At 47.2% G+C, this 19,305-nt stretch overlaps 1 protein-coding gene across 1 annotated transcript; it reads left to right on the plus strand.

Annotated features, from left to right (window-relative positions):
* The first annotated feature begins 12,794 nt into the window (after positions 1-12,794).
* POU2AF3 (POU class 2 homeobox associating factor 3) lies at positions 12,795-19,305 on the plus strand. Its single transcript, XM_058686720.1, has 4 exons — positions 12,795-14,547; positions 15,458-15,512; positions 17,018-17,247; positions 18,632-19,305. The coding sequence occupies exons 1-4, from the start codon at positions 14,542-14,544 to the stop codon at positions 19,001-19,003; spliced, it is 663 nt and encodes a 220-aa protein (XP_058542703.1). The 5' UTR covers positions 12,795-14,541; the 3' UTR covers positions 19,004-19,305.

Here is a 19,305-nt window from a genome sequence, read left to right on the forward strand (position 1 = left end):
CTGATTCTCCTGTGCAGTTTTTCTTGGTGATGAGCTATGTGTGTCCTACAGTAAGAGAGAAAGCATAGGATACAGTGTAGATTAGGGCACATAAAACCAAACTCATTTTGTACCATGGGATTTCTGAAGAGTAAAGTGTTATCCATGTGTCTCTCCTTAGTGACTTAAAAAGGACCAGTAACAGATATGGTACCATATATAAATGCTTTATTGTGGTTAAAATTGGATGAGGTCAGGAGACTATGGCTTCATAAATACACAGCTTTGACTCTGCCCTAAAGCCTAGAATGTCAAAAAACAAGTCTAATCACCATTCCCCCCCAGCAAAAAAATAGGCCCCAAAGTTTCTTTGATCCATGATAGCCTTAATTAAGCTACACTGTTTCTCAGATGGAAAAATATATATATACTTATTAGAGTGGATTAGTGAAATGGGTGTTCTGTGATCAAGTAAGAATAAAGGAAATGCTGAGGACAGGACTAGTCTGTCGACAAGAAACAACAGACCACAGAATACCAAGAAGCAAAGACAGATTGTCACGTGTGCATCAGTAGCATTACACACAACATCCCCCATTTGAAGGAAGACCTTGTTGGTGGCTCATTGCTCAGAAATGTATAGCTCCTATTGTGTATAAATGAAGAAACTGACATCTGAAGCCTCTGTCTGTCTCATGTATAAGTTTGACTGCTGTAGATTCCTTTGCCAGTGGAGTTCACAAAGCCCGTCACAAAAGCCTTGCATGCCCTTTGACTTTGCAAAGCATGAGTCAAGGCCCACAGGTCACACCCACACTCTTTCTATTACTCTCCTGCCACCTTCTTTTCCTTATTCCTTATCACATTTTCCTGACCCCTCTGGTCCCTCTTGACCCAATGCCTTTTTCCTCCATCTCCTGGGGGCCATTGCTCTCCTTTTCCACCTGGTTGCATAAAGCCACTTAATACAGTTTTGATCACATCCTCTGTTATGGTGTCCTGTGCTTTACCCCATCTAGGTAGGAGTCCAGAAAAACCAAATAAGGGCATTAATTCACACTTAGAAGTGACTAATTGATACTCCTCCTCTGTGCCTTCAATGGTATTTTCTGGCTAAGCAAGTACACTCCCTGTTTATGGGGTGCCCGCAGAAATGCTTGGATAGGGAGCCTTCCTTTGCCGCACACCCCTCAGCACCCTCCTGGCAGAGCAGCCCTGCAGAAGCAGATCAGGAAGGAGCACTGGTGGGTTCCCGGCCACTGGGCTGCCCTCTCCTGGGTCCCCTGCCCCAGCTCTTGTCTCTCACCACCTCTTGTCACAGCCTTATCTTCACTTCCCTCAACATTAGCTCTTGAGTGCAGTGGGGCAACTTCTGCGCACAAGAGAGCTGCTCTTTCTTCTTCTTTTTTTTAATGTTTATGTCTTTAGTTAGAGAGTGTGTGTACTTGCAAGCAGGGGGAGGGGCAGAGAGAAGAGAGAGAGACAGCATGTGCAAGCCAGAGAGCAGGAGAGGGGCAGAAAGAGAGGTAGAGAGAGGATCTGAAGCAGGCTCTGTGACAGTGCAGAGCCTGACGTGTGGCTTGATCCCATGAACTGTGAGATCACGACCTGAGCCGAAATCAAGAGTCAGACGCTCAATCGACTGAGCCACCCAGGCACCCAGAGAGCTGCTCTTTAAGTCTGGTGAGGCTTGACATCTCAGTCCTGGTCCCGGAATCGTTAGCAGAGCCCTCCCTCATCCAGGCCCCTGCACCAGAAAGAAGAGATTTGGCCTCTCTGTGTATCTAGGGGTCTCCACAAGGGTCTCAAAAGCCATTTTTCTAAATTGGTTATGTCCACTGCTGCTTACCATTGTTACTAAGAAGCACACAACACAATAGTAGTTGTGTAAACCAAAAATATGTGTCCACATCGCTTTAACTTTTGTCTGATTGTTAACGCTGAATGTTAGACGTGCTCATTCCCCGTGGTTTGCTCTGCTCTTCTCACGTGTTACGATCGTCTCCTCACAACCTGAAGAGGCACTGACTCTCAGGTAAGTACAGCTCCACAACCAGACCTCAGACCGGGGTAAGTGCAGCGAGCTCGGTGTACTCTATACTCTCCTCGAAGCATTGTAGCATTTAACAAAATTAATTTACAAGCAAGGAGACCTGCACAGGCCCACGCGGCGCCTAAGTATCCATTTTGGCTGCTCAGTCTAAGGGGGACTGGGGTGTGGGGAGTGGGGTTAGTAATTCCAAGTGGTAGATGGTTTTTAGGAATTCTATTTCCTTGACAAAGTGTTTCTATCTTATTACATGTATTTCAAGTTGGTTCTGGTTTATTCTGGGAAGTTGAGATACTTTGTTAAAAAGCGAAACCACGCTACAAAATTATGACACAGAAATTAATCCTATTTCCCTAGTCCCAACTACTCTCTATTTCCTGCTGCACGCCAGGGGCTTACTGCACCTTCTCGTAAGAATGTACAAGGCCGGCGTCAGAAAGAAATGCTCATCATCCTCTCCCTCTGCTTCCTTAAACCTGCTTTCCTCAGACTCATAACTTTCTTGGGAAAGGAGGGAAAATTAGAGAACTCGGATTCAAAACACTATCTCTTTTAGGTGCGTGAGGCTTAAAGTAGGCCGAGACGGGGATGGCACGTTCAAGTTACCCAAGACAGCTGGCTAGATGATAATGTCAAGAAGAAGCAGAAAGCAAATCTGCCCCTGCAGAAACCGCAGTATGCACAGTCCTCCCAAATCGCTGGACACAGACATTACGGTATGTAGCTGAGTGTTTGTGTTCCTCCCACAATGTTATACAAACCCCAGAGAATGAAAGGAAACCACATCCTTACCTAGCTTATTTAATTTTTTAACATATTTATTTATTTTTGAGAGAGAGAGAGAGAGAGAGAGATAAACAGTCAGAACATGAGCGGGAAAGGGACAGAGAGAGAGAAGGAGACATAGAATCTGAAGCAGGCTCCAGGCTCCGAGCTGTCAGCACAGAGCCCAACACGGGGCTCAAACCCACAAACCACGAGATCAGGACCTGAGCCAAAGTCAGAAGCTTAACTCACTGAGCCACCCAGGCGCCCCTACCTGGTTTATTTAATAAATGCTTTTAAATGAGCATTACGACTTGACAGCTCACTTAATAGAATATGATGGTATTATTGTGGTAGGGGAAGAAATACTCCAGTTCTCTTAAGCATTGAATTCTTTACAAGAAATTCCACAAAGGGAAAAGAATTCCTAATCCCAATAATAAAATACACATTTACATGCATACAGATGTACCCACACATATGCACACATATATACATATATACGTATGTGTATATATATGTGTGTGTGTTTGTACATATATGTATAAATATGCATATATATATACACACACACATACATATGTGTTACTAGTATCTTTGTGATCCATTTTTTTTCTTTTTAAAATAAATTATTTTTGAGAGAGAACATGCATAAGCAGGGCAGGGGCGGAAAGAGAGAGAATCTCAAGCAGGTTCTGCACTGTTAGCACCAAACCCGACACGGGGCTGGATCCCACGAACCATGAGATCATGACTTGAGCCGAAATCAAGAGTCAGACGCTTAACCAGCTGAGCCACCCAGGCACCCTTGATCCATTTTTTAATATGTAAATCTAAACAGTACAGTCATAAGAAAGAAGACATCAGTTACACTTAAAAAGCTGAAGTAACTACAGATTGATCCAAGGTTTAAGTCACATTACACTATAGTGATTCTACCAACCACACACCAAAATCATACTCCCTTTAGGTTTCGTCGTTATGTTCTGTCTCAAGTATCCTTTCTATTTAAAACATCAGTCTGTGCCTTTACAGATTATATTCAGTAACGACTGACTGTAGAGTGTTTAAATGCAAAATCATTCATTCTGGATAAAGAGTGATTCTCTGACTAGACTCATCAAGCAGAGCACTCACAAGTGGGTCAGCAATGTGTCTGGCTTAGTGCCCAGCATGTTGTAGGTGCTCAGTAATATCTTTGTTAAACTGAACTAAAATAGCACCACAAAAATGAGTAACTGTTTGCATCCTGACACTACGGGTGACAGTTCTCTGAGACTGATGTATGAGAAAACACTACCATGTTTCTTACCTGACATTAGCCAAACTCTCTGCAAATGTTGATGGCAGTAGTAGATACTGGGTGTTAATGGTAATATATTTAAGATGATTGACTTCGTATTTTTAAATATCTCTAAGAAAGAATACTACTGAACTCTGATGTTAGCACACAGAAAATGTCCATATATTCATTTAGTATCTACGTAGTGTACATAGCATAATATGTTGCTAAGAAATCTTATAAATCAAAGTTATTCAACATTGGGTGTTTTCTCTGCTGTGATTAAAACAAATATGATAAATCGATAAGGAACTAGAATCCCTAAATATCAGGTTAAATAAATAATAATAAAATCTTCTATAATTATCTGTAAATGATAACACCGTGTTATCTTTGATCTCCGATACAGAAGTGTCCTCTACTCTTTCACTCCAGTAAATAAGATGTGTGGATTTGCAGTATGCAATATCATTGTCAGTGCATTTATAAGCTGAAAGAGGAGGACAGTATTAAGATCTTTACAAGTTCCAAAAGGAAGAAAACGTAGAGAAAAAAATATCTAAGAATTAGCTCCTTTGCATTAGGAAAACTGATAAATGTCCCTACTGGCCTTCTTCCTGATGAAATACCTTGAGTGGAATAATCCAAAAGTTTAATGCTTAGTAAATTAATTTAGTCATAAATGAAAGATCACTCAAGTGTTTTATTTCTTAACCTTGGTAATATATTCATTGGTTTTTATCACAGTCATCTTTCTATGTTTTTATATGGCATAATAAAAATGTTTTAAGTAAAAGGTGAACTTTTCAAGCAGTGTCTGATAATATTTTCCTTATTTAAATGATAAATTAGCAAATGCTTGTTCCCTACAGAAGCCTCTTCAGGAAAAGTTAAAAGTTTGGATATGTTTTACGCCAAGAGATGGAGTTATCACAAATCATTAAACAACCTCCATCTGTAAGTCTTCCTGGTCATTTTCATATGGACCAAACACTCACTCCGGACCCAGCAAGTACTCGTGTCTGCCATGTTTTTGGAACTTGATATTTCCCCCAAGGTTTGGTAACAGTGTCCCAAAGTCAAAATGACAAAAGAACTTTGCATTAATAAAGAGAATTTTAGAGCTGTAGTCAAATTTGGAGGGAGTAGACTCCTCCTTCCTTATACTGAAAGTCTTTTCATATTCATGAAATCTCCTACTTTGGGGGTAAAATATAATGCTCACCAGTGTCGTTTGCATACGAAAGCCTGCCAAAGAAATTCAGTTCAATATTCCATTTAAAACCTTTAAAATAAATGTATTCTATTCCCATTACCCTGGATGCTCAGTGACTCTAAGAAGGTCTCTGATACACTGAAGGGTTTCTCAGGTTCAGTGGCTCAGAGATCTGAAAAACTAGAACGTATGAAAAACTAGAGAAACTACAGATAATAAGCCTCAAAAAGAAATGGCTCAGGGCAGGGGCGCCTGGGTGGCTCAGTCGGTTAAGTGTCCAACTTCGGCTCAGGTCATGATCTCAGTATCGTGTATACTCATAATCAGTATATGCTGTTGGAAGCATGAATCCGTGAACGAACCAAACAATGAGAGAGTGGAAGCGAGAGAACAGTTGGTGGTCAACTAACACATAATTGGATTTTGGCTCAATGATCATTGTGTTTAAAGCAGGCTGATGGCGGAACATGCTCCCTTACAAAGTCGGTTCCCATTGCCTTAACCCACGTCCATCAGGGGCCAGGGGCTCAGCCAGGCAGCGGAGGGAGCCAGAGGCTGGATGATCACCAGCAGGAATGTTGGAGAAAGGCTCCACATCTCTCTTGGCACCTCAAGGGTCCCTTTCAACATCCAAAATTCAGGACCCTGTGTTAGATTTTTAAGCAGGTGAGCCTGTTAAAGGCTGTTGAAAGCTCACAACATTTTTTTCAGCCTTTTATTAAAACCCCAGAGTGATTATCAGGACTTCAGGGCAGATACCCCGGAGGTGACAACGCCCCCCGCAAGAGGGAAGAGTTGCTAGTCTGAGAAGCACAAACTATAATTAGCTTAGTGAACAGTTCAACCTCTCCGCCGGCCAGTCTCCTTCAGGGTTCTGTGTCCCCAGTCCTTACAGAATGCTTTCCAGTCTGGATGCTGCCCTGTGTGTCCCTTCACACACCCCGACAGTAAAACAGTCCCGAATACTTTCACACGCACACCACTGACAAGTGTGTTTGTCTTGCATGTAGCATCTCTCCAGTGCTGGTCACAGCTCATTAGTGGGCCAGCAAATTATCTCAGCGACTCCCAACCAGCATAAATGTTTCATGAATAGAATGAAATGGACAAGATGGGATAGCAAATGTCAGAATGCCTCTTATCCACGGGCGTACGTTGTTTCGTGAGGAGTTTAATAAACATGTAGATGTTGCCGTATAGCATGTGAACATGTAAAATGAATTTCTTATTATGGGTTGAAGTCAAAAAGCTTTGCAAGCCTCTGTGATAAAAGATCAGGAAGACAACGATAGTTAAGGGCAAGACCTTTAGTATCAGACTTGTCAAGGTTTGAGACCCATTCCTGCCATTTATGTGCTCGATAACCTTGGGCATGTTGCTTACCCCTCTCTGAGCCTCATCTGTGAAAGGGGGAGGCTGTACAATGCGGTGCCTGATATCCAATAAACACTCAGTAAATGACAACTTCTTGAAAAAAGTCTCCTGTGAGGACCATCCAACTCAATGGGGTCTCAGGGTAGACCTGGTTACTCCAGACTTCATGACACATGCAGATCCGCGGGAAAGATTCACAGGACTCATTAGAAAGAACACCCCTTGCATCCACAAGCATGATATTTGGACATGAAATATCTGGGTTGGGGTTTTGCAATTACAGAAAGAGCAGGAAACAAAATTGCATTCATACTGGGGTAAAAACTGGGAGACATATTTCTCCAAACAGGGCTGAGGCCTGAGGAAACCCAATTTTCTTGAAGTTGCTCACCAGCGACAGCCCTGGGACATCCATCCCTGCAGCAGGGCCAACACAGAAGCCCCCAGAACGGCTGCCATGGTTCAGGCAGAGACTTCTCAAGGAAGGGACTGAGCTCCTCGCTGTCCCAAAGACCCTGTGACTTCCAAGGACCTCATCTCTCGCTGTCCCTGACCCCTCCACCTGCCCTCTGCAAACATCACGTACCAATCATCAGCATCAACTTCAGTGATGTTGCCAAGGGAACTCAGTGACCTCCGACAACCTCTGTCCATCTCCACGCAAAAGGAGAGGTCAGCAAGGAGAGTAAGCCTGAAAAAAACGAGAAAGCACCCCAGAACAGAGGGAAACTGACACACTCAAGGGCCCAGGGAGAAAAACAGCAATGCAGTCAAGAAACAGAGGAAAGCAGTGACAGGAAGCGAGACAAAGAAAAAGACACTTGGGGAAAAAAGTAAATAGAAAGTCCAAAAGACAGAGAGGAAGATTTTAAAAAGCAAACAAAACACTAAGTGGAAAACAAGAAAAGGAGGAAGACACAAGAGAAAAGAAGTAATGGACGAAACTCTGAGGGCAAGAGACCACCGTCCCTAAGTCCACAGTTCTGTTCTCAATTCCATTAGAAGGAGCGGTGCCCAGACCAGGCAGGGCTGGGGGAGAGCAAATGGGCTCTCTGAACTGCCAGTGTCCTTCCCCTCCTCACCAGTCTTGTCCTCCAGCTTGACGCCCATCAGGGAAACTCAGGACACAGACTCAGAGGCCTCTGTCGAAAGAGGCTCCGGAAGCTGAGAGATTCCAGCTGGGCTGTGAACGGACACACCCCATGCTGCCTTCCACCACCAGCTAACATCTCAGGTGTTCCCAGCCCCGATCCTCTGCCAAGCAACTCCTACCCATCACAGACTCCAGCGTCTTGTCGCCCCAAGGGGCCTCCATTCTCCCATCGGCATGTACGTTCTACCCTGCACTGGACACATTCAAGGGAACTCGGATTATTTTTCTGGTGGCCTATGGGGCTTTTGCATTTCACAGAACTCAGGGAACAGAGGCCCGTCACCATCGCCCGGCCCGGCCTCATGGGAATGTCTTGGCTCATTTGCAAAAGGAACCCCATCCTGCTTCTCTGTCATCTGGTGCTGCCCCCTCCCCTCAGGAGCTGGAAGAGGGTCTGGCCTGGCCCTCACTCCCTCTCTGGACCACTCCTGTCTTCTCAAGTTTCCACATCACATGGAAGAGTCACAGCAAGTGCTCGGAGAACACAACTCAGCACAGTTCCGTCATTTTTGAGGGGCCTAGGCCTGGACCTACGGGCCCCGCATCCTGAGCGCAAGCCTCTCCCGCCTCTCACCCAAAGTGTGAATGCCTGAACACAAATCCACGTCCTCTCAGCTCAAATGAGCGGGACCCAAGCTTGTCCACATCGTCTCTCAATACAAACTCCTGCAGCAAACAGGGCAGGGGTGGCTCAAGACAGAGAAAGACGAGAGAAGAGGGAACTTCATCAGGAAGAAACGCCAGCCTCTGAAAAAAACTCAGAGTGAGGCCACACAGGCATCCCCAGCTCCTTGTGGAGAAGCAAATGGGTTGGCATTCTGTCTTGAAACCCCAGGGTCTGGGGCGCACACAGAGAGCAGGACCCAAGGCAGGGCCGGCAGCAAGTGGCCAGGAGGAGATGCGGCACAGACAGCTGAGCGTTCTGCCAGGCCTCCGGCCTGCAACTTGGGGCCTGCAAGACTCCTTCCCAAGCTGAACCTACTGCCTGCCGTGTTCGCTCCCCAAAACCTGAGATTGTCCCTTAAAATGGAGACTAGGGACGTGGGAATCGGTCTGGCCAGCCGGCCTGGCTCAGGTGGTCATGAAGGTCAGCCTGAGTCACTCAGGGCTCCTGGAGCTGCCTTTGAGGCAGAAATACAGAGCATCTTTGAGGACTCCTGCTCTGTCTGTGGAAAGGTGGGCAAAATGCTTAAAATACAATAAAAGCAAGGCCCAGGACCCACAGGGGTCTCACTCCCTGTTTCTCTGGACTGTCTGTGGGGTGCCTGTGTGCAGGATTTCTGCAGAAGATAGTCCATTTTGTTAAGCCTTTGAATATTCAAATTGAAAGTATCGCGCAATCATTGATTGTCAAATCATGGGTTTCTAGAGGTTTTAAATACTTGGCATGAGGGGGAAAAAACTCAAACCTATACCCGAAGGTATAAAACATTAATTCTGTTTGTCTCCTGCTCCAGGAACCTGGGTGCAGCTGGATGCTTTGTGAAACTTTAAAAATGTGGCATCTCTGCTTCTCTCCTTGCACAGGAGCCCTCCTAGGCACCGAGTTCCTGCAGCTGCAGCACCCAGGCACCGACCCAGCTTCTGCTGACCACGATGTCGGGTAACTCGGCTGCTTCTCCCGGGGTAGGGTCACGCGAGCCAGGGGCGTTTCGATCCGGGTGTATTTCCACAGCTTCTCCTGCACAGAACAGAGAGGCACAAAGTCAGGGCGTGGAAGTATGAGCCCGGGACCCCGAGAGGGCACGGGCCACGCTGTGGCTGCTCCCACTCGGCGCCTGCTCCCGAGGGCTGAGGCCCAGAGGCCCGGCCGGCCGCTGTGGACGTCCGCGTACCCCCGACCCCCAACCCGCCCTTCCACTTTGGCACGGCTGTGACCCTGGGACTACGCGGCGCGGACTCTGCGTGCCCAGAAGCGGCGGCGGGGGGAGCTAGAGGCTCGCGGTGAGCCCGGGACGCGAGCAAGGGCGCGCGGGCCGGCCGCACGGCGCCGGGCGGAGGCGGCCCCCTCTGCGGCCCCCGAGTTGCACCCGCTGCCCACCGGGCTGCGAGCCGCGCGGGGACGGCGGGTGCGGGAGACCGGGCCGCGCAGAGGGCGCGGCTCCCGGGCCTCGCGGGCCAGGCGCGGGATGCCCTGGGTCTGCGCGGCGAGCGGCGCAGCCCGCTTTTCCGGGGAGACCCCCGGCTCCCGGGACGTGGCGCGGGGGCTCCCGGCTGTCCGGCTGCGGTCTCCGCAGTGACCAGGCGCGGCGCTGGCGGCACTGTCGCCAGGCGCCCGGGCAGCTCGAGCGGCCGCCGCGAGCCCGGGGGCCCGGCCCCTCCCCCGCGCGACTGCCCCGGCGCTCCCTCCCGGGTCCGGGTCAGGGCCGGAGGCGCGGGCGCTCCCGCGGCCACCCCCGACCGCCAAAGCCCGCCGGCTCGGCCCGGCCCCGCGCGGTCCCACCTACTCACTGCGGCTCCGCGGGGCCGGCCTGCGGCGCCCGGGCTCCCTCCCCGCCGGCGCTCCGCCGCCGCGCGGCCTCCCCGCCGGCCGCGCAGTCCGGCCGGGCCCCGCCGGCCCCGAGCGCGACCCCTTCCGCGGGGCTGACTCCCGGCGGGCCGCGCCACCCCCGGGAGCCTCGCTCGGCGAGGCCGGAGGCCCCGTGCGCCGCCGGGAAACGCCTGCACCCGAAAGGGAGGGGGTGGGGAGCGACGGGAGGAAGGGAGAGTCGGAGCGGGGGCCGAAGGAGGGAGGGGGAGAGGATGGCGAGCGGGAAAGGCGGAGAAAGGGGGCGAGGGAGACCAGGCCGGAGAAAAAGACGGGAGGGGGTTAGTGCTCCGGGCCTGGGCCCTTTACTGAGGTCGGTGGAGCAGGTCCCTCAGCAGCCCGACGACAGCTCTCTCCACCACCCCAGCCCCCCGCCCCCTGCCCGCTGCTCGTCCCGGGGCTGGCTTCCAGACCAAGGGCACGAGGGGTCGGGGCCTCCCCAGAAGCCGCGTTTGGCCTGATGGAGAAGATAGGGACTCAGAGCTTCCGCACAGCATCACAGTGGAGTGGGCTGGGTCCCCGGCTCCAGATCAGAGCAGCCGTCCCTGCTCTGGCCATCGGGCCCCTCCCAGGCCCGCAATACTCTCTCCCCGGCGGCAGGCTGGGACCAGAGCCCGAGGTCCCCCTATTTTAGCCAAGGTGGTGAGCTTCCCTAGACTGCTGTCCGCATTCCTGAGCAGAAACACCTGTGTGCTACTGGCCTAGGGATAGGGCCCAGCCTGGCGTGGGTGGCCCCACAGATTCCCATAGATTCTGTTTCCACTGGGGACCCTGAAACCTGCCCAGCTCCTCCTCATCCTCTCAGGTCGGAGACTTTTGGGGTCCCTTCCCACCTGTCTTGTAGCATTCTCTTTGCATTCTTGGAACCTAGAAACCTGGCCTCCGGTGTCATAGTCTATAAGAGGACCCCCTGCCCCCGACCCCTGTCTACACCCAAACCTCACATTTGACCACTGACTCAGTCGCCTTTCCCCAGAAAAACCGAAGGTGTATCAAGGTGTCCGGGTGAAGATAACGGTGAAGGAGTTGCTGCAGCAGAGAAGGGCGCACCAGGCAGCCTCCGGGGGAACCGTAAGCATCACCCCTCACCTACTCCCCACCTAGTGCTCGGCCTCACTTAACCCTGTGTCTGGAAAGATGTGGGAGGCCACCCTAAGCTTGGCCACCAACCCCAGACCTGGCCTTGCAAAGCTGCCTTTATGCCCAGCTTCTTCCCAGCTCAGCACAGGAAGCCACAACACACAGCTGGGGCATGTCGTGGGGCTCAGGATTCAGGGGAGCCCATCCCTCACTGGCCACAGTTGAATACAAAGGGCTTGTTGACCTGGTGCAGGGACAGTAGCAGCCAGCAGGTAAGTAGGTGGTTATTCGGGTAGGAAGACAGTTGTATGTGCCCTCACACATGGAGAGAAAATCTCTCCCAGAAACTCATTTCATTTAGGGAGCCCTTCAAGGAGAGAATCTCTGTGGACATGCCCCTGCTTCTCATTCTTACTAAACCCAGCTTCTAAGGTCATTTATCTGTAAATCACCAGGCACAGAAAGTTCCCAGCACAAACGGGCCATGTATCTGCAGAAGAGACAGCTTGGGGTAGAGAACCTCCTCCTTAATATGTAGTAAAGCCTTAAGCAGTTCCAGGTTATCATGAGGTGATATGAGGCAGGCGTAAGGGTACCCAGCCACTTTATATACTTTCCAAAGCAGATAGTATTGCTAGGAGTGCTCAGGGCAGCAGCAGAACCCAATAAATTAGGTGGGGTTATCCTCCACCGTAGGGCCATTCATTGCTGAAAGCCCTTGGTCATACAATCGCTTGTGGGTTGCTTTGGGTGTGCATGTGGGATATGACAGATGGGCCCACATTGTCAGTGTTAGGGTTGGTCCCATCCCCAGCTTTTTGGCATCCTCCCCACGATGCTTTTTGAGCCTGGTGCTCTTTGTGTGCAATGCACGACTTCCTGAAATGGCCCTTTGTGGGAAGAGGCAAGCGATATGGAAGTGATGAGCATGGGTTCTAGAACCAGTAGGCTGGGTTCAGAACCTCCGTGGTGCAAGCGTATCCTTGAGCAGATCTTTAAGCCGGAGATAATAGAATTTAATGAGGGCTGAATGAGTTATAAAGCATATAATAAAGCACTTTATTTGAAATGAAAGAGTATGTTCATTTAGCAAGTGCTCGATAAATGTTAGCTGTCGTTATTATTATTTGCAAAAAGCAACTAAAATAAAATTATAGCCAAGAATTGAAAGCCGGCCATCCAGTAATGTCCATTCACCCCCTTTGCTCAGAGTTTAGAGTTCAGGTGTGGGCCTGCCGTGATACAACCTGCACAGCAAAATTTACATTTACTGGAGAGGTTAGTACCTCCACGTACAGGATTTTAGCTAACACAATGAAGCTTCCTTCCATTTGCGGCGGGGCGCAGCGGGGGGGGGGGGGGGGGGGGGCGGGTTACAGTGGTTAAAAAGAAAGTACTTTTGCACACTCATTATTTCATTTAGTTCTTGTAACAACCGGGTGGGGTAAATAAATCAGGATCTCCATGCCTCTGTTACAGCTAATGTTCAGAGTCTTACAGTTACTACAGGCAGAGCTAAAAAACAGGACCAATGTCTTCTTACTCTCCATATAAAAAACAAAAAACCTTCCCACCTATTGGCTCCCTAAATTCACCCTTCCACATGTTCAGCTGCGCTGAGCAGGAATCTGGTAGCCTCAGCTCTCGATTCCTTCAGTTCAGAGATGGTTATAAAATTAACAAAAACAGGAACACGGGAACTGGGAAATGCTTCTGGTTGCGAAAGAAAAAGAAACTCATCGGGATGTTCACAACAAAATATAATCTTTCATTAAGGAGTTTGGGGGGCATGGTAGAATTCTGCTTCGATGCACCCAGAGAAACCCCCTTTCGGCACGGTGATTTTATTGTAAGGCTGGCCTCTTACAGGCAGGTTTGGCTTCTGTGCCTGTTAGCCGGTTGCGGGAATGAAAGCAAGGGTAGAACATTTTGCTTGTGTATCTGACCAGTATCTGTTTCCTGGAGCTGTTTGATTTGTCTAAGTTTTTCTGAATCACCGCCACCAGCCCTGAGAAATAATAAAGCCGTACTTCTGAACCACTGCCTTGCAGGAACATGCACAGCGAAGCCTGCTCTCCTTCACTTCCTGGAAGAGTATATCGACCCATGCCCTCACGGGCACGGAGAAGTAGCACACAGATGATTTCATTATGAGAGCCAGATGTAAAAGCCCTCACTGGGAGCCAGCAGGAGGATCTGGGATTCTAGGAAAGCTGTGAGGGTGTACTCAAGGGACAGTGTATGCCTGCTTCCCGGTGTAGACTCTTTAGTTTAGCAGAGATGATCTCCAGTGAAAGGACGCCTCTGGGAAGCTTCGAGCCAAGAACAGAGTTAATTTTATCAAATATACAAAGCAGGAAGAAATTTATCGTAATTTGTTATAAAGTCAGAATAGTAGCCACAGTTTGACATTTTAAGAAAGCAATCGTGAATGGAAGTTATAGATTGAGGCAGATGTCAGGTCACAAACAGGGTGCCAGGAGAAGTGTGTTTATGCCAGATTTCTGAACTGGATTAAAAAAAAACAAACTTATTTCGGCCAGGTCAGTTTACAAACAACCCTACACACACACACACACACACACACACACACACACACACACCTTTTACCTTTAGGAGAAAGGGAAACTTGAGTTAGTATTTATCAAAAGAGATATTTTACCCTTTTCAACCATTAACTTTTTTTTTAAACAGCCTCGATGTGTTTTCATAAATTGTAGATTGTGGCTTTTTGTGCTGTTTGAAATTGAAGAGAACGGTGTCTGTCTTTGTATTCCTAGAGCAAAGTAGAAAGGGAACCCATGACCAGAAAGATAACATCGAGTAGGAGATTGTAAACATACCTGAGGGAGATAATGTGGGCAGGCGGACAAACAGACTGTTCCCATTCCCGGGGAGGAAAGGGGTTAAGGAGAGCTCCACAATGAAGCAGATTTTTTAAAACCCACTCCTTCCAAGTCCTTCAGCTCAAGCTGCAGTCAAATATTTGCATAAAGAGCTAGTGAAGGAGTCCAGCTTCCTGGTTCATGACATTACAGCATGGATCATTTTCAAAATTAACACCACCTCCTGTTTCAGCGGTGGCTGAGTGTGCAGTCTCTGGGTGACATGGTGCATGGGAGTAAGTATACCCTGTAATCCGAGAGAGAGGTGTGGTGAGCGAGGCTTCCCAGTGCAGAATCACAGAGCAATGCTGGTCCCTTTAAACTTTAAAGCCACCATCTGAAACCTTAAAAAAAGAAAAGAAAAGAAAGAGAAAAGAAAAAGAAAAAAAGAAAAAGAAAGGAAAAGAAAATTCTACATTGCTCAATACAATGATCCGTTCAAAAGGAATAATCTCATAAACTTCAAGCATTTAGATATAGTTGTGAAAAAAGCAATTCTTATAGAAAGGAGTACAGAACATACAAAGAGTTTAAATACTTACTGACTGTGACCTAGAGGGCAGATAGGCTTCAGCTCACTGACTACAGATTTAAGAAAATATTTTCTATTTTACTATTTCATAGCTAGTAAACACATGGGAATATTTTCAGCTAACCCAGGATGAGCAAAGTTAGGAATTGCGTGCTTTTGGGGGGGGAAAAACACAAAACTCCTAAGGCTAAGCAGCCAGAGAGTATATGAAAATTTTGAAGAAGATGATGGATGAAGTCATAGATAGTTGGGGCTAAATAAGGTTAGGTCTTATTCATTCTAAATTAAATAGTTTAATAGAAAAGCTCTCTGCCGAGCAGTCTCAAACTGTTCCATTTCTCTGTAATATGAAAATCATTTACATTCACTTTTACTGAAATGAGCCTTTAAAATTTAAGTGGGAGAATCTGATATTAAAAAAAAAAGCAAACAAAGACTGAGTCTAAACAAAACGTAACATTGGTCATACGTAACGACAGCCGCTGTCTTCCAGAAGAAAGAATCTGGCTTACCTTAGAGGAGAAGGCAACAAAGTTCATGTGACAATGTGTTAGCTCTCCCCTCATAGCACTTTGATTTCACTCTGCTCTGTGGTCACGTTCTTGCTTTGGCAGCCGTCCGGAGGCAACAGCGTCCGTCTTTCAGACCAAGTCCTACCATCTTCTACAGGTCAGTACAGCCAGCATTGCGGTTCCCTCAAAACCTCTCCCAAAAGTCCCTCTCGAAAGCCTTTCAGGTGCTTGATTCAGGGGTTAAGAGAGGCACCACCATTTAATTGGAATCCGACCAATCGCATCGTGCCTCCAGATGCAAGCCCAGCAAGGGAACAAGGGCACGCTTTCGTCCTCATTTCTGAGACGTCTCTTCTCTGCTTCCTGCTCTGTCCCAAGAGTCTATCTCCACCTTTATTCCGGCTCCTTCAATCTCCAAGGAACTAAACTCAGATCAGCATTGTTTTCAGGAACCTGTTATCCTTTTCAGTGTACTTACTGCTGAATGCAGGACCCCCTCAGGTTCCAGAATATGCTTTCTCAGCCCAACACGAACAACTGCACTACCTATGCCATCCAACAGCCAGCACCCCACTGAAGGGGCCACTGTAGCGTAGCCTGAAGGAACCGTGAGACTTCCAAAAATCCAGGGCTCTGTTGTCCTCTGGTGAACACAGTCTAAACCTATCTTCCTTGAGCATTGAAAGATTGCAATCAGAAATCGAGCCTATTAATAAAAAACACGGAAGAGGAGCCCTGTTCTCAGAATTATTCTTGTTTGGTAGCTGACAACTTATTTTAATTCTGTTATCGCGTTAACATGGCTACTAAGAAAACATTTTTGCTTTTTGTAACTCGTAACAAATACCACTAATTCACTTTACGTTCTTGGTATCTATTTGTATTATTTGCGTGGCTATTTGTATCACTCCTCAAAATTTAAGTTACTGAGTAAGTGTGAAAGTTTAGAAAGGCAGCAACACAAAATCGAGAGAATTGTTTCCCATGGCATCAGAAGTTTTCTTAAAACCTCATGCAATTCTGTATGTTACTTCTGAGAGGTGAAGTTTACTTGAACTGCAAATGGGATGTTGATGCCTTATAGTCCAAGAAAGCAGAGCCTTGAGCCATTATTTGACTATGACAGTTGGACTCAGGTTGGATTGTCATTGTTTTATTTTGTGCCCTGGCCACATTTACAGCCTCTTTCCACATAATTAACCAGATTTATTCCATTGAGATTTGAATTCACTAAGGCAACTAAAAAAAAAAAATCCAAATTGCCTGCCTATTTACTTTTCTAGAACTTCTGGGGCGCCTGGGTGGCGCAGTCGGTTAAGCGTCCGACTCCAGCCAGGTCACGATCTCACGGTCCGTGAGTTCGAGCCCCGTGTCAGGCTCTGGGCTGATGGCTCGGAGCCTGGAGCCTGTTTCCGATTCTGTGTCTCCCTCTCTCTCTGTCCCTCCCCCGTTCATGCTCTGTCTCTCTCTGTCCCAAAAAATAAAATAAACGTTGAAAAAAAAAAAGAACTTCTTAAGCCCCTCTGCCCCTCCCCCCACACATGATAAATATTCAGAATATAGGAGAGAATTCTATTCAAAGTTGTAAGGGCAATTTTTAAACAACAACAACAACAACAACAACAACAACAACAACAAAAAGCTTATTCCTTTCTCTTCTAGGGCTGTGTTTTGAGCCTGAACCAGTTTCTTCCACACCCAGTTATTTTCAACCCCGAGAATTTTCCAGTTGTGTTTCTTGTGAGGAAAACACAAGCTGCCTCAACCAGATCTTTGATTCCTACCTTCAGACAGAGACACACCTGGACCCTTCGCTCACTTCCGCGCAAAGTGCTCCACACTATTTCCCTGACAGCTTCCAAGCCGCCCCTTTCTGCATTAGCCAGAGCCTGGTAATTTATCTCGGTTCTTTACAAAACCTGACTGTTGCTTACTCTGGGGTGGTAATGCTTTGTAAGAGAGTTTGCATCATCTCGTGAGAAATCACACTATCAACAAGGAAATCATCCAGGAAACAAGCAGAGAACCAGTTAAAATTCAGTGGGGGTCAAAATAACCACACATCGCAGGGGGCAAAGCTTTGGATACACGCAGAATCGTGATTTCCCAAGTTGGCCATGCCCAAGTAAGTGGTGGGTGGCAGTAAAAAGAGGTTTCCTGACAGTGTTCATTTAATGTTTAAAAACTGTAGTTAAGACATCTATTAACTGGAAATCATTGATTTAAACAGCAGTCCTTGGATTTTTGATTTTGAGTTCTTGAAAATGGAATTAAGGCTGCATCTACACAGTATGAAACTGGCATTCATTCCAGTAACGGGTTTTTGTTTCATTTTTGACACTGAATTGGCTCTCCTAAGTGCCTGCTTTGGTCTGGTGTAGGCACAAGAACTCATTTAGGTCTGAGATGGCTAGTGAAAAAGAAGCCTTAATCCTTCTAAGAATTTGGACAGTCTATTCTTCATGAACCTCAAATGTTGGAAAATATGGTACCATTTACAATGGAGTAAGGTTGCCATTAATAGATACCAATTGTTTGAGATGTCTTTTAGATACTCATATAGTTTTTTAAAACCATAAAAAGTAAGGTTGTTTTTTTTTTTAATGCAAATACTTTTTTTCTTTTGGTTTGTCAAAATGTAGCAGACTAAATTTTCAGGGTCTAGGAAATTAACTCCACGGAATATGCACACAGGGCCCCAGTCATCCAGTTCACTTCTGGCTTCCAAAGAAGGCTTTCTCAGTAATAACCGTAGCCCTGCTTATGAGAAAGCAGAAGGTATCTTTCTCCTCTGGGGACAAGACTGTAGTGACTATGAGTCACGTCTTGGAGTCTCCCAGACACTGGCTTGTTGAAGATCTCACTTCTGCCTGTGCACGCTCACTTGTCTGTCCACAGTCAAGGGTGTGGAGGAACATCCCAGGTGCCACCTGCGGCTTATATTGGGGCACACGGCAAGATTTGACGTGCAGGTGACTTGACGCACAATGGGATTTTGTGGTTTAAGAACAAAGCATCCTCTAAAGTATGGTTCACAACAAAGGAGGCCAGTGAAGCAAGGCAATTTATTGTTGGGGAAGAAGGCAAATACAGAATAGGGTGTCGTGAACTCATGCAGTCTGCAAATTAAATTACTTCTGCACACTTGGGTTAGGTTGGGTGTTGTGTTGTATTTCTTTCCCCCAGTGTTCTTACTCTGAGTTAATAAATCCACTCCATGCAGCTCTTTTAATCCCGTCTAAAGTATCAAGCTCTTTGTTCCTTGGTTTTCTCTAGACCCCGGGATCGCCTTCTGATTCCTCCACTCTCTCCGGTTCCTTAGACTACAGTTACTCGCCGGCTCAGCTACCGTCATATGCTCCAGAGAATTACAATTCTCCCCCTTCTCTGGACACCAGGAACTGTGGCTTCCCCTCCGAAGACTACTCCTATGCCCACCTGCCCCCGGACGCCCAGTACGACTGCTTCTCCTCGGCCGGCACCTCCGTCTGCTACTGTGCGTCGTGTGAGGCAGAACACTTGGACACCATCAGGGCATCGGAGTACTTTTCCTACCCCAGCTCAGACTACATGAACTTTGCCCCCTCTGCAGCGGCCACCAGTGATTTCTATAAGAGGGGGACAAACTGTGACATCTGCTATAGTTAATGGCAGTTACGGTAATTCAGAACATGGTATACATATCTGTTTTTCGGCCACCCCAAATGACAACTCGAAATATCCAACCCATTGACAAAACGTCACAAGCCCAGTTTGCATGTCACCATTTTCGATTTTCCGATGCTCACGAGGCATTAATATGAAGTCCTCAGACCTGATCACTGTGTCACTCCTATTCTATGTGCTTACGGTTAACATTTTTGTAGGGAATGTTCAGCTGTGTTACTTTTCTATGTAATGAACAAATTCTAATTTTTTTTTACTAATAAATTTTGTATTATTAAAAATTG

Source organism: Neofelis nebulosa, chromosome 10 (genome assembly GCF_028018385.1).
Source record: "Neofelis nebulosa isolate mNeoNeb1 chromosome 10, mNeoNeb1.pri, whole genome shotgun sequence".
In the NCBI taxonomy this organism is placed as follows: Eukaryota; Metazoa; Chordata; class Mammalia; order Carnivora; family Felidae; genus Neofelis; species Neofelis nebulosa.